At 43.6% G+C, this 15,752-nt stretch overlaps 1 protein-coding gene across 3 annotated transcripts in view; it reads left to right on the forward strand.

Annotated features, from left to right (window-relative positions):
• Mylk3 (myosin light chain kinase 3) overlaps positions 1 to 14,265 on the forward strand; it is a 50,284-nt gene extending 36,019 nt beyond the window's left edge. The window contains exons 10-13 of one of the 3 annotated variants that reach the window (XM_041650196.1): positions 5,581 to 5,709; positions 9,458 to 9,610; positions 11,394 to 11,526; positions 13,001 to 14,257. In XM_041650196.1, the coding sequence (XP_041506130.1) occupies positions 5,581 to 5,709; positions 9,458 to 9,610; positions 11,394 to 11,526; positions 13,001 to 13,060 (475 nt within the window). In that variant the 3' untranslated portion in view covers positions 13,061 to 14,257. Of the gene's footprint in view, positions 1 to 5,580; positions 5,710 to 9,457; positions 9,611 to 11,393; positions 11,527 to 13,000 lie in introns of all 3 variants that reach the window. The other 2 variants (XM_041650194.1, XM_041650195.1) reach the window with 2 other exon arrangements.
• Positions 14,266 to 15,752: the final 1,487 nt, after the last annotated feature.

Here is a 15,752-nt window from a genome sequence, read left to right on the forward strand (position 1 = left end):
CTCCCTACCTCTCCCCTCCTCTTCAACCCTCTGCCAAGATCCCCATGCTCCCAATTTACTTCCAATTTCAATAGAAAAAGATCTTGTCTTTTTCTACTTACCATGTAGATTAGATCCATGTATGTCTCTCTTAGAGTCCTCATCATTGTCTAGGTTCTCTGGGATTGTGAATTGTAGGCTGGTTTTTTTTGCTTTATGTTCAAAACCCACTTATGTGTGACTACATATGATAATTGTCTTTCTGGATCTGGGTTACCTCACTCAAAATGATGTTTTCTAGCTCCATCCATTTGCCTGCAAATTTCAAGATATCATTTTTTTCTGCTGTATAGTATTCCATTGTACCACATTTTCCTTATACATTCTTCAGTTGAGGGACATTTAGGTTGTTTCCAGGTTCTGGCTATGACAAATAATGCTGCTATGAACATAGTTGAACACATGTCTTTGTGTCACGATTGAGCATCCTTTCAATATATACCCAAAAGTGGTATTACTGGGTCTTAAGGAAGGTTGTTTCCTAATTTTCTGAGAAATCGCCACACTGATATCCCAAATGGGCTGTACCAGCTTTCACTCCCACCAGCAATGTAAGAATGTACCCTTTACCCCATATCCTCTCTAGCATAAGTTGTCATCAGTGTTTTTGATCTTGGCCATTTTTACAGGTATAAGATAAAATATCAGAGTTGTTTTGATTTGCATTTCTCTGATGACTAAGGATGTTGAGCATTTCCTTAAGTGTCCTTCAGCCATTTTAGATTCCTCTGTTGAGAGTTCTCTATTTAGGTCTGTACTCCATTTTTTATTGGATTGTGTGATCTTTTGGTGTCCAATTTCTTGAGCTTTTGTATATTTTGATGATCAGACCTCTGTCTGATGTGGGGTTAGTGAAGATCTTTTCCCATTCTGTAGGCTGTTTTGTCTTGGTGACTGTGTCCTTTCTTTTACAGAAGATTTTCAGTTTCAGGAGGTCCCATTTATTAACTGTTTCTCTCAGTGTCTGTGCTACTGGGGTTTTATTTGGGAAGTGGTCTCCTGTGCCAGTGCGTTCAAGTGTACTTCCCACTTTTTCTTTTATGAGGCTCAGTGTGGCTGGCTTTATGTTGAGGTCTTTGATCCATTTAAACTTGAGTTTTATGCATGGTGATAGATATGGATCTATTTTCATTCTTCTATAGATAGATATGTTGATATCTAGTTATGCCAGCACCATTTGTTAAATATGCTTTCTTTTTTACATTTGATATTTTTTGCTTCTTTATCAAAAATCAGGTACTTGAAAGTGTGTGGATTAATATCCAAGTCTTTGATTTGGTTCCATTGGTCCTCCTGTCTGTTTTTATGTCAATACAAGGTTGTTTTTAGTACTGTAGCTCTGTAGTAGCATTTGAAGTCAGCGATTGTGATACCTCCAGAAATTCTTTTATAGTACAGTATTGTTTTGGCTATCCTGGGTTTCTTGCTTTTCCATATGAAGTTGAGTACCATTCTTTTGAGGTATTTGAAGAATTTTGCTGGGATTTTGATGGTCATTGCATTGAATTTGTAGGTTGCTTTTGGTAAGATTGTCATTTTTGCTATGTTAATTCTACCTACCCAAGAGCATGGGAGATCTTTCCACTTTCTGGTGTCTTCTTCAATTTCTTTCTTCAAAGATTTAAAGTTCCTGTCATACAAGTCTTCCACTTGTTTGGTTAGAGTTACTCCAAGATATTTTCTGCTATTTGTGGCTATTGTGAAGGGTGATGTTTCTCTGATTTCTTTCTCAGCCCATTTATCATCTGTGTAAAGCAGGGCTATTGATTTTTTGAGTTAATCTTGTATCCTGCTACATTACTGAAAGTGTTTATGAGTTGTAGAAGTTCCTTGGTAGAATTTTTGGTGCCGTTTATGTAAACTATCATATCATCAGCAAATAGTGTGAGTTTGACTTCTTCTTTTCCAATTTGTATCTCTTTGATCTCCTTTTATTGTCTTATCGCTCTAGCTAGGACCTCAAGAACTATATTGAATAGATATGGAGGGAGTGAACAGCCTTGTCTTGTTCCTCGAAGGACCCAGATTCATGCCCAGACCCACAGCAGTTTCTGGGTCTGGCCCACTGGCTCAGCAGTTGCTTCCCTGTACCTGCTCCTGTGGAGTTTGCTGTCTCAGGTCTGGTCTGGCCCAGGTTTCTGGCTCAGTCCTGCTCTTGTGAAGTTTGCTGCCTCAGGCCTGCTCTGGCCTAGGTTGCCGGCTCAGACCTGTTTTTGTAAATGTCCCTGGTTTGGACCCACTCCTGCAGAGGTCCTTGGCTTGGGGTTGGTTCTGCAAAGGTCTCTGGCTCCGATCTACTCCCTCAGAGGTCCCAGACTCAGGTGTTCCTCGACCCGCAGAGGCCCTAGCTCAGGCTTACTACCTCAGAGGTCCCAGACTTATGCCCAGGCCTGCAGAGGTCCTGGCTGAGGCTTATTTCCTCAGAGGTCCCAGACTGATGCCCAGACCTGAAGAGGTCCTGGTTCAGGTCTACTCCCTTGAAGGTCCCAGATTCATGCCTGGATCCAAAGCAGTCTCTGGCTCTGGCCCACTGGCTCAGCAGTTGCTCCTTGCACCTGTTTCTGTGGAGCTTGCCATCTCAGGCCTGCTCTGGCCCAGGTCTCTGCCTCTTACTTAGGGTTTCTGTTGCTGTGAAGAGACACTATGACCATGGCCACTCTTATAAGGAAAATATTTAATTGAGGTGGCTTGCTTATAGTTTTAGAAGTTCAGTCCATTATCCTCATGGCACAGGCAGACATGGTGCTGGAGAAGTAGCCGAGAGTCCTGCATCTTGTATGCAACAGGAAACAGTCTCTAAAGCCTCAAACTTGTTCTACAGTGAGGATGACCTTGACCTTTAAGTCTTGATCTTCTGACTTCCACCTCTTTAGTGTTGGAATTATAGCCATTGCCACTCATAGCTTTGTTTACCAGTTTGTTATTGAGACAAGGTCTTATTATGCCGTCCTTGGCTGGCCTCAAACTTGTGATCTTCCTTCCTCACCCTCCTGAGTGCTAAGACTGTGTGTGTGTGTGTGTGTGTGTGTGTGTGTGTTTGGCCAGATTTTCTGTTGTCTTCGTGGCTTTTTTTTCCACGGGAGCTGTCTTTGTGGTTCCCGAGCTGCTAAGTATTTCCCCCCACCCTTTCCCCACCATCCACCAGAGGCAGAGCTACTCACCTACAGTTAGCCTCTAGCTTCTGCCCCTGCTTCCAGGAGGCATCCTGAGCCACAGTGGCAGTCTTTTGGGTCACTCCTCCATTTCATTGCCCCATATGCTGTTTCTATAGCAGAAGATTGTCACCCCACCACCTTCAGTGAACAATATAAACCCCTCTACGCACATCACCTTCTATCTGTAATGTAGAAAACCTGCTTCATAGATTCCTAAATAATGTCTTCTAAAGTTGGGGTTATTTTGCACATATGTGTGTGTCTTTTACAAGAGAGTGATGCTTTTCAACCTATTTCTCATCATCATCATTTGCCTCCAGCAGGCCTTTTTAGACTTTTCCCACAATCATTGCCCACCACTCAGTGGAGTGTGATGCCGTAGAAGCACTGCGTATCTGTGGTTGTCCTGTGGCCACTGGCAGAGCCATAATAGAAAAATGGTTCTGATGGCCCAAAGCCCTCTTTTCTGGATCCTTGTGGCATAATATTGTACTTATTGTACAGCACATACAAAACCAGCAGGACACACTGGAATGCCAGTTGGCATATGTCACTCACAGTGTCGCACTGAATAAGAGCAACAAGAAGCTAGATGCTTTGCTAGAAGCTCCTGGGATGAGGGATGCTTCTCTCATGGGCTGGACTTGCCATGGGTAGGGGTTGATATGCTGGCGAATATTCAACGACCAGCTCAGAAGAGGAGAGAAGTGGGGACGCAGGGTTGACTTGTGATATTTTCCAGTTTTTACAAATTGATGAACGTAATTAGCTTTGGTGCTCTCCTGAGAGTCAGAGCCAGTGTAAGCTGCAGAGGGGAACTGGGAGGGATGGAGAGGGGGCAGGGATGGCACTAGTTATGGCCTGAGGACAGATGTGTGAGTGTGAGCAGAGCAAGCTAAGGAGAGCACAGTAGGGGATGAATGCCCTCAAGAAGAATCCTGAATGTGAGGCTAAAAAGCTTGAATGTTACTGACAGGCCACTGAATCTTTCCACACAGTGACTTCGTTTTGGTCCCTTGAAACTACCCTGGGAAAACCAGTATTTACATCACCCAAACTGGCAATTACTGCAGATCCAATCTTTAAAAAAATCTAGACAACGAATTTTGAACATTTACCTACACACCACTATTTGAGATCTTTAAGCTGGCTCAGTTTAGTTAGTGTTACATTTTATCTAATTACATATATATGTACATGCATATGTATATGGGTGTTTTACCTATATGTATGTCTATGCACACATGTATAGTGTCTACAGAGGCCAGAAGAAGGCACTGGATCCCCTGGAACTGGAGTTACAAATGGTTGCGAGCCACCATATGGGTTCTGGGCATCTAAGTGTTCTGCAAACATTCCCATCTCCTAACCACTGAGCCATCTCTCCAGCCCCTCTGTGAGGTCAGATAAACACTGTGTTTCTCACTCTCTTCTCATGTCTGTAACACAGGGGCAGTTATGGCCTCACTTGGTTATTGACTCAGTGTCATTTTTACTCAAATTCCTCTGACTAAAGCAATTCCGATGGCCAGCCCCAGCATCAGAGGAATGCAGCAAGGTATTTCCACTTCTCGTGGAAAGAATATCACATCTCAGGACACAGGGGGTGGAAAGGGGGCAGAGGAAAGGGCACAACTGTCCCCTGGAGCCCCACTTTCAATACTTTTGAATACATGCCCAAAACATTTTTAATTTTCTGATTGGTCATCTCTCGGGACTTTGTTTTGTTGGGATAGAGCCAGTCATCCAAACTTGCTTAAGCTCATTGTGTAACTTATCCTGGCCTCAAACTCATCTTGGTCCTCCTGTGTTCGCCTCCTGGGTGTTAGAATCACAGTTTAAGACACCACACACTGCTCACTTTTCTGTTCTCCCCAGTGTCTGCTCCATTTAACATTCCTCACCTACACTCCATAAAGGACGGGAATTCTCTGCGTTCTAGTTAACACTCACTAGAGTCTCTCTCCCTTTCCATATGTGTGTATGTTTTAGCACTATAGACATTTATATAGGTGCATATGGGGGCCACGTTTTATTATTAATTTGTATTTCTCTAATGATCGCTTAGAATGACCTTTGTTTCTTTTTCTTACATTGTGTAAACCAAGAAAGCAGTCGCTCTCCAGATGCTCTGCCCCATTTGTCTGTGCTCATCCATGTGGGTTACACCAAGTAAGATATATGAGTCTTCTCTCATCTTCAGATTGTAAGGGGCTGGAAGGAGCGTAGCTCTCTGCTCTACCGCTTACTTAAGGCTGGAAGGCATGTCTGAGGGTGTGGTTATTCCCTGGGAAACGTCGTGTGTAGTTTGAGTGTCGGGTCCACGCAACATGCCTGACAGGTAGAATCCACATCTGCATCCACATGTTCTCTCCCTTTTCCTCAGGTACAAGCCTCGGGAGAAACTAAAGGTGAACTTTGGGACCCCAGAGTTCCTGGCCCCAGAAGTTGTTAACTACGAGTTTGTCTCCTTCCCAACAGACATGTGGAGTGTGGGAGTTATCACCTACATGCTGTGAGTACCCAGGGCCTTGTTCTGGGTGGGACTGGGGCTATCCATCTTATGGTGGTACTTTTGGAAATGGAAAAACACAATTTGGGGAGTGTTCTCCGGACCACTCATAGAGGAGTAGACTGGTGAGATTGAAGAGAGGCAGTCAGCTAAGGATGCGCTACAAATGGATCTTACTTCTAGATACTGACTAAGATGGGGATATGAGTGTTCCTAGGTATGGTTGAGAAGGTTTCAGTGTAGCTATGAGGGAGAGGACATCCAGAGGAACCTGAAAGGGTCCAGACTGAACAGAGTCCTGGGGATGGGATGAAGAATGAGAGAGGAAGAGAAGGGGTGGGGGCCAGGGGACCAAGAAGCCAAGAGAGGAACCAAGAGCCAAATGCTTATCCACAATGAATGAGTTTATATAGAAAAGAGAGGCTGAGGAAAGGGAATCCCAGTCCCTGGGAGGGAGAGTTTTAGGGTAGGGGGCAGGTGAGAAGTGCTGTCAGGAGCCACAGGTTCTGAGTGATGCTGGGAGGGATGGGAGGAGCCACAGGTACTGAGTGATGCTGGGAGAGCTGGGAGGAGCCACAGGTACTGAGTGATGCTGGGAGGGATGGGAGGACCCACAGGTACTGAGTGATTCTGGGAGAACTGGGAGGAGCCACAGGTGCTGAGTGATGCTGGGCAGGAGGGAGGATCCACAGGTACTGAGTGATGCTGGGAGGGCTGTCCAGGATCCAATTTGATATGTTAAACACTTTAACTGCTATATTTATAGATCTCTGAAGAGTTTGAGGACCATTATCTATTAAGTATACTTGATATAAGTGAACTTTACTTGTTTTTAGTTACTTGCTTTTGGCTTAACCTTGGGAACATACATAGGAGGCTAAATAAAGCTCACTAAATGAATTACATTTGTACTTAGCATTACTATGAGGCTAATTCTAAGCACATGAAAGAATCTGATCATTTTTAGTAAGGTGACTGACCATTAACTTGCAAGTCTTAATTATTTTTAACAGTTTACAAGTTAGTAGTTTTTGTAAAATTAGGATTTTAGTTTTATCCCTGTTAACTTTGAGCCTTAAAATTTTGAGTTGAAGATTCTTTAGTATCAAAATAAAACTTTAGACTATAAATACAGTTCATAGAGAGACTGGGAACTTTAAATGCAATCTACAGAGGGATTGGGGTCCTTATTTTCTTGATCTTTTTATAGTACACGATTACAGAATATCACAGTTTCTTATATGGATCAGTTTATCCAAATAGCTAAGGCTTAACAAAGTTAGCAAAGGCAAGGAGACTAGACATGTATCTTCAAGTCAGTTACTGTCAACCCAAGAAGACCTTGAAAATTTATAAACCTTATTTATCAACCATGTTATCCCTTATTTAAGTTTTCTAGAAGCCTGTTGGTAAACACAGTTAACAAAGACATATGTAGTTATGCATACAGTTCTAAGCCAGTTTCTGTTAACCTGAGTAGACCTTTATAACCTTAGGAATTTATCATCAAACAAAACTCCATCCTAATTCAAGATATTTTGGAGACCTGCTATGGCCTCCTTCATCTAAAAGGAGATATAATGATACGCAGAGGGCCTAGTAGGACTAAGAAGTTTTATGATTGTTGTTTTAGTTGGTTTATACCACATGGCCATCTTCACCAAGATGGTGGTGAAGTTACATGGTATATACCCTTTAATCTTAGTAAAGACTGCTGCCAGCCATGTGGTTGCTTCCATCCTAATGAGGTCATCAGTCAAGATGGAAGCAAGTCACATAGTTGCTATTTAAAACATCCATTTTCCTAAACAAGAGTTGAATTCAAGTTACACATACTGTAAGCAGATCTATTTTTTATAACAGTTGAATCACATATAGCAAATTAATATTAAATCTTTGTTTTAGGTTTCAAGCTAGTTTTCTTTTGTGATAGATTCTTTAACCACATCCAGTGAATTTTCAAATGCTGAGATAAAGAGTGTTTACACAATAGTCTCAGAAGACTCCTTGAGAGCAGAGTGCAGAGAAATTGTAGAGGTAAAAGATTGTAAAGAGTGGAGAGTGGAGATTTTGGGGACTGTAGAGCAGGGAAGCTTTAGATCTAAGAGGTCTGGGGTCTTTTGTATGGTGGCAGAAGCTGTTGTGATTGGGAAGAATTTGAAAACCGAGTGTGCAAATTTTTGGCCATTGATTGAGCTGAACCGAGGCCAAGCCTTTTGCAGTAGGACAGTGAGGTCAAAATCTGAGCCCGAGACTGAAAGGAGAAAGAGCTGAAAAATGAACTCCACCCAAGGGAGGTTCAGGTAAGCTCCAAGAGGGAGCTGAGAGCAGGGTAGCTGTGAGGACCAAGGTCCGCAGATAGGAGCTCTGCCTGAAGGAGGACTCCTAGAGGCCACAAGGGCTGCAGCTCCTCAGGGGAGGCAAGGATGCTCCTAAAAGAGCCGAGAACAAAGGGAGCAGAGGAGGTAAGTGTTGTGGTGACAACAATGTCAATCCGGGGCATCTCCACACAAACCGTGTCCCAAACACAGAGCAGGGGCATCTCTTTACATGTGATAGGGCCCCGGCAGGGTGAAAGGAGCTTCCTGGCACAGTAGACAAAGCAGGCAGCTCCAGGGTGGCAAGGAGTACAAGACAGATGTGAGTAGAAGAGAAAACAGCTGGAGGTGGGCAGGAGAGGCTCTTAGGAAAAGGGAGGGTTCTGGTAGAGGGAAGTGTGTAAGGGCTGCTCAAAGGGTGGGGCCCCAGAGGGTGCCGGAGGCGTCTTAGTAGAAAGATGCCCATGTGGTGGGTGCTCCAGAGGACACGGGAGGCTCCAGATGCCAGAGAGAGGATACTTACCCAGTAGGTGAGGAAAGGCGGATGGCTGGAGCAGGTGGAAGAAAGAAGCAATGAGGAGTTAGAATCTAGAATTTGGAGTCAAATGTGGTGGGTATCAGAAGCCAGCAGAAGCAAGTGATCCCTGCATACCTCGGGACAGTCGGATCAGCAGCTTGGCTTGGAGAGGCTGAGTCCCCTGGAAGGGAGCTCATAAATGCCAACCCTTTGGTTTCAGCACTAAAAGAATGAAAATGAGGACGTGACTGCTCCTAGGTATGACTGAGGGAAAGGGTTTTATTGTAGCTATGAGGCATCTGGAAGAGTCAAGACTTAACTGGACCATGATGGGGGAGGCAAGAGAAAAAGAAGGGAGGGGGACATTAGGTTATCTTGTCTCTCTGCCTTAGCCTGAGCATAGTAAAGCCAATATTCCATTAGTTTGAAGGACAATAGTATCTATTAGCCCCTAGCTGTCCCAGAGAAATAGAAAGCTATTTTTAAATAAATACACACACTGGGCATGGTGGTGCACACCTTTAATCCCAGCACTCAGGAGGCAAAGGCAGGAGGATCTCTCTGAGTTCAAGGACAGCCTGGTCTACACAGTGAGTTACAGAATAGCAAGGGTTAACTAGAAAGACACTGTCTCAAAAAACAAAAAGGACAACAAAAATACACAGATATACACTTGACAGCTGGACACATTGTGGTAGACTCCACTCTCCAGATCCTCTAGAGATACGGAAAGGGTGGTACGTGATAGACTGTTCAGAATGTCCTTCCCATCTGCCTCCTTCACGTGAACACGTGGAACCACAGGCAGTGGAGAAGCAATGGAAATAGAGCTCATGACTCACTGAGCGTGTGACTCACTGAGCATGTGACACACTGAGCGTGTGACTCCACTCATGGTCCTTTCTCTCCTCTATAGACTCAGTGGTTTGTCCCCATTTCTAGGGGAAACAGATGCAGAGACCATGAATTTCATTGTGAACTGTAGCTGGGATTTTGATGCTGATACCTTCAAAGGGCTGTCAGAGGACGCCAGGGACTTTGTTTCCCGCTTGCTGGTCAAAGAGAAGAGGTATTTTTAATTTCTGGTCACTCAGTGATCATTATAACGGACCCTGGTCTGTGTGCTGAGCTGGAATGCTGAATCCTTTCATCCTGGGGGATTTCTTAGTCTGTTAATTGTGTGGAACATTAAAAGGGGCACCAGCAAGACAAAGGGAATTACTATAAAAAACAATTAGACAAGACAGAATATCAGAAAGAGCTATATTACAAGTTAGTCCTATTCCTATTCTCAAGTTATCACTTACAATAAGTTAACATTGAGATATTATATCCAAGCTCTTTATCCCACCTGCCAGCTCCCAAATAATAAAACGGAGACTTAGTATTAATCATGAATGCTTGACCTTAGCTTAGGCTTGTCTCCCTAGCTCTTTAACTTAATTTAACCTGTGTCTCTTCATCTATGTTTTGCCTCAGGGCTTTTCACCTTTCTTTCACTCTGTATGTTCTACTTTCTTGCTTCCCTTGTGTCTGGCTGCTCCCTGGCATCTCCCTGCTGGCTCTTGTTTTTTTTATTTTCTCTGTCTCCCTCCGTCTCTCTGGAACCTAGATTCTTTCCTCTCTGCCCAGAAGTCCCGCCCATACTCCAGCCTAGCTATTGGCTATTTAGCTTTTTGTTAGACCAATCAGGTACCTTAGGCAGGCAAGGTAGACAAGTGCAACGCATCTTTACAAAGTTAAACTAATATTCACAACAAGATATGAAGGTGCCATCCTTCAGAATATAGGTCTGAGTGCTTCGTTTCTTGGTCACAAAGGCCTCTTTAGATTTCAGCAGTGTCTTAGGGTGACTATTTCAGTGATGAAACGCATGGCCAAAAGCAAATTTGGGGAGGAAAGGGTCTATTGCACTCACAGTTTCATATAATAGTTTGCCATCTAAAGCAGTGAGGACAGGAACTCACACAGGCTAGGAATCTGGAGGCAGGAGCAGAGGCAGAGACCACAGAGGGGTGCAGCTTACTGGCTTGCTCTGCATGGCTTTCTTAGCCTGCTTTCTTATGGAACCCAGGACCATCCGCCTAGGAATGGCACCATCCACAGTGGGCTGGGTCCTCCTGCCACCAATCATGAATCAACAAAATGTCCTATAGACTTTTCTTCAGCCACATCTTTTTTTTTTAATTTTTAAAAAATTATTTATTTATTTATTTATTTATTTTTAATGAAAAAATTTCCACCTCCTCTCCTCTTTGCCACATCTTATGGAAGCACTTTCTCAATTGAGGTTCCCTCTTCTCAGATGACCCTAGCTTGTGTAAAGTTGACTTAAAATTTTTCATACTCAGACATAAAATAATTGAAAATAACCAATGACAACAAAAGTACACCCCCAGGAGAAAGGCCCAAGAGCCCAGGCTTTAGGAAAGCTCACTGCTCTCTTTGTACTGTAAAAACCTTCTAGGTGGAAACCCCAAACTTGTAGGTCCAGATGAGCCAACCGATGCACTAGACTCTGCCACAAGAAATGGTTTTGTTCAAGCACCACCTTCACCTAAGAGCAATCCAAGCGGGTCTTCCTGGGTCTTCCTTTGCTCTGCCTTAGCTTCCCCAGCCCTTCACTGGAGGTGATTGTGAGTCACTGGGACGCAAGATTCCCTGGAGGTCAGGAAACTTTCACTGACAACTTCCTGGCTATTGTGAGGAGTGGAAGGTCGGGTGCTTGAGTGAATCTGCCTGAGTGATGAACCTGTTCCATCGACTCAGGCTTCCTACCCAGTGGAACAGACTTTTAGACAACTCTCAGAGGCTAGTACAACTCAAACTTTCTACTGCGTTTGACTCCACAGCTGCAGGATGAGTGCTACACAGTGCCTGAAACACGACTGGTTAAACCATTTGCCTGCCAAAGCCTCAGGATCCAATGTTCGTCTCAGATCCCAATTATTGCTGCAGAAATATATGGCCCAGAGCAAATGGAAGGTATTTTGGTTTTTTTTCCTTCAGTCAATGCCACATCTGTCTTCTGTCCTTTGAAAGAATTACAGCCAAATTTTAACTAATACATGGATTCCTGATGTGATGGTTATAAAGGGAAAACTCTCTCAGGTCGTAGATGCTAGCTGGATTACGAGATGACACAGGACTGGGCATGATGGTTGATGCCTTTAATCTCAATGACCTGAGAGGCAGAGAAAGAGGCAGGCAGATCACTGAGTTCAAGGCCAACCTACTCTATATATCAAGTTCCAGGACAGCCAGGGCTAAAGTTCAGGTTACAAATAAACAAACAACAAACAAACATGCCACAGATCAGAAATCACTGCTATAAAAATGATGTTAGCCCTTAGCTATCTGAATTCTTGAAGTACCAGGATGAAACTAAGTGCATATTCTCAGTGGCGACAGTAGGCAGGATCCTGGCTTAGCTGTGTGTAGCTAGAGGCTTGATCCTGCCACATTTTGGAGATGCGAGATGGAAAACCCATATTTTACACGTTATTCACCATGGATCTGTTTGGTCCCATCAACACAGAACCTGTCTTAACAGCAATTGTTTTCCAGGGAACTAGCTTTCCAAAATTTTGCTGTTGACTTAGATTCCCATGGGGAGAAACAATATCAGGATTTTGTGCTGGGCTTGGCACGTGTGAGGCTCTTGGTTCAAACCTCAGCATCAAACAAACAAACAAATAAACAAGAAACCCCCACCTATATCTCCGTCAACTCAGAAACAGACAATGAAAGCAAAACCCCTTTCCTTGGATCCGGGACTTAAACATAAACATGCACACAGCCCTGTGAAGCAAGCATTTACCCTACTCCAGCAGTGTAGGTCAGCCTGTTTTCTTTTCTGCGCCATTTGCTTCTAGTGCACAGGCTGGATTTGACGACCTGTTGGTTACTATAAGTTATACTTTGAAAACTTGTTGCAGAGAGCTCTATTTTCCACTTGAAAGGGCAGAATAACTTTCCTTCTCAGTCATGACTCAGAATGTGACTGTTGATTATTCTGGAAACTTGGTTCCCCTTTGGAGCACTGGTTTTATTTATTTTTCATTTTATTGAAAATAGTTTTTTTCCCCCCTCACGTAATATATCCTGATTACGGTTTCCTTTCCCTCTACTTCTCCCAGTCCTTCCCCACCTCCCCTCCCATCTGGATCCATTCCTTTTCTGTCTCTCATTAGAAAACAAACAGGCTTCTAAGGGATAATAATAAAATAAGATATAATAAGACAAAACAAAAACTAACACATTGGAATTGGACAAAGAAAACAGAAGGAAAAGAGCTCACGAGAAGGCACGAGAGTCAGAGACCCCTTGTTCACACATAGGGTACTAGTTTTTAATAAGCCCACATGCCTAGGCTTATTTTTTTCATCATTTCCTCTTAAGTATATCTAAATATATTCCTTTGTTTCTCTTTTATCCCCTTCCCCCACTTTACTTCAAGAAACATTTCCATGTGGTGACTGCAGTCAACAGGTTAAGGAAATTTCCAACGTGTCCCTAATCTTCAACTCTGCGCTCCACTGGGCCCAGGAATGCTTGAGACAATGTGAGGTGGTCATATGAAGAAATTACCCAAGATTTTATGTAGCCTGGCCTTTTGCTATTATTGATTCCTCTTGGTTTGCAAAAAATGGTGGAAGAAAGAGAGAGAAAGGAAAGAAGAAAAAAGAAGAAAAGAAAAAGGAAGAAAGCTAGGGAGGAAGAAAGGTTGCTGTTGCCTTCCTTGTGGATAAAAAGTGCTTGGTTTGGTTTTTTAAGCTCTAGGAATGTTTCTCTGCCTTGTAAGATCACCAGGTCTGATACGCTGCTTCCTGCCTAGTACCCTTTCTGTTGGTAATAAGAGAAGGCGTGCTCAGGATGGGCAGGGAAGTCCTACTTGGCTTTAGTCAAGTTTGAATTACAGACTTGTCATGATTACAGAACTCAGTAATGAGGGAAGTATGGATCTGGAAAGGGTTAGGGGCAAGAGTGGGGAATGAATATGATCAGAACATATTGTATGAAATCCTCAAAGAATTAATAAAATATATTTTTAAAAAGGAATCGGTAGATTTGAGCTGCTTGCACCTGGTCAGAGAAGCTCCTTCCTGCAGTGGTGGTAGTGAGTGCCCAGACTGGGAACTGGATAAAGAGCAGAGCAAATAGGCTCAGCTCTGGGTGAGTCATCTTATTACCCTCCCACCATCCAAGACTCGGGGAAAGTCACAGAAGAGAGGACAGAAAGAATCTAAGAGTTGGGGAGGAGGATGAGTGAGTGCTCTGAAATGCTGTCTCCTAGACATGACACGACTTTTGCAGGCATCCAACTCACAGCATCTGTAGCTACAAGATCAAGTCAGGCAAAAACGGATGGGAGGGAACTCTTGAGGTTCACCCCTATTGGTGGAGCTGTTGACAATCGATAGCTGATGGGGTAGGGAGAATCATTCTCCTCCAGCCTCTAGTAGTAGCTATTCATACCCCTGGGATGCTACATTCTCATGTGCATATGAGCAGTACTGTTAGACTTGGGAGTTTCCTAATAGCAAATAATAATAATAATAATAATAATAATAATAATAATAATAATAATAAATAAATGAAAAGAGGATATGAAGCTAGGAAGGAGGTGGGGTGGGAGGATATTAGGGAGAACTGGAGGCAGGTAGATGGATATAATCACTATGCATTGTACTACTATATGGAGTGTTCAAAGAATAAAGAATATCATTGAAAAAAAAACTCAGTAGATTCTTTTGCAAGGAAAGACCTTTCATTTTTTTTTTTATCCCAGTGCAAAGGTTTCCAGTGTCAAGGATTCCTAGAATTACGACTGACTTAGCATCAATCTCGTACTGCTCCACTCTGCTCTCAGGATATCTGAGAAGAACCCTCAGATGTTTTAACTCCTCTTTTAAGAATCAATATTGGTCAGATAGTGGTGGCACACCCTTTAATCCCAGCACTAAGGAGGCAGAGGCAGGCAGATATCTGGGTTCGAGGCCAGCCTTGTCTACAGAGTGAGTTCCAGGACATCTAAGACGACACAGTGAAACCCTGTCTAGAAAAATCAAAGGAAAAGAAAAGAAAACAGAAAAACATCAGCCAGGTATAGTGGCTATACCTGCAATTCTAACGCTCGAAAGTCTGAGGCCTTCAAGATCAAATTTGATTATTTTGAATAGGCTTTTAAAACTTGATATGTATGATAGGTTATAAAATTTCAAATAATACTAAAGAAATGTAGGTTGATGTTGGTTTTTATTTTCTATTTAATTGGAAGGGTTTTTTGAGACAGGGTCTTATCATGTAGCTCAGCTGGCCTCCACTTGAAATCCTCCTGCCTCAGTGTCAAGAATTCCTAGAATTAGGACTGGGGGGTGGGGTAGGCATGGGGTTGTCTCTTAAAGGGACAGGAGAGACCATTACACAGTCCCTGTCTGCCACTGCTGAGTGTGCAGGGGAGTGATGGGAACATGCAATGCATGGCCCAGTGATGGCTGTAAGCTGAGGCCTCCAGGAATCACCACCGTTTTAGGTCTGTTCCTGGGCTCAGAGAAGTAAAAGCAGCTCAGCCATGTACCTCAGAGCTTGGGGCAAGGAAAGTGGGAGTAGTGAAAACAGTGTGGCCCTGCCTGACTAAGCTCCCTGCCAGCCAAGCCTGTGGATGCTTTGGTCTCAAAGTCCTTTCAGTGGCAGTTACCTGGGTGCCAGCTAAGTTTGTCACCCACTACCCTTGTTGGTCTCCAGCAGAACCACTGAACCACAGAGAGCACGACCTGCATCCCACTAAGACCCAGCAGGCATGGGCAAACTGAAGCCTGCTCTGCTCCACAGGCAGTCACTGCTGGGGAGCAGGGAGCTGCAGGAGACAGGAAAGTTTGGAGGGCTCTTCTTCCTCCTGCTGCAGTTAATGGCAGGGGATGGCTGGAGGCAGCATGGCCTGCAAGCCCGACAAGCCTGTATGGGTAGATCAGTAGTTTTTAGCAGAGGAGAGGATGCAGGCTTCTCCTATTTTGGGGGTTAAAAAGAAATCTGGAAAAGGGAGAATGATGTGGGATTTGAGAGGAGTTAATGAGACCATGAAGCCCCAGGGAGCTGCCCCACCTACCTGTAAAAATGCAAATTGTTGCCTGTCAGATAATGAAAGCCTTGCAGCTTGGATTAGAAAGATAGCTTAGCTTGTTCAGTACAGATAAACCAGATGGAATCTA

This window comes from Microtus oregoni, unplaced genomic scaffold, assembly GCF_018167655.1.
Source record: "Microtus oregoni isolate MIOR12 unplaced genomic scaffold, Mior012 000004F_ref0000308, whole genome shotgun sequence".
NCBI lineage: Eukaryota > Metazoa > Chordata > Mammalia > Rodentia > Cricetidae > Microtus > Microtus oregoni.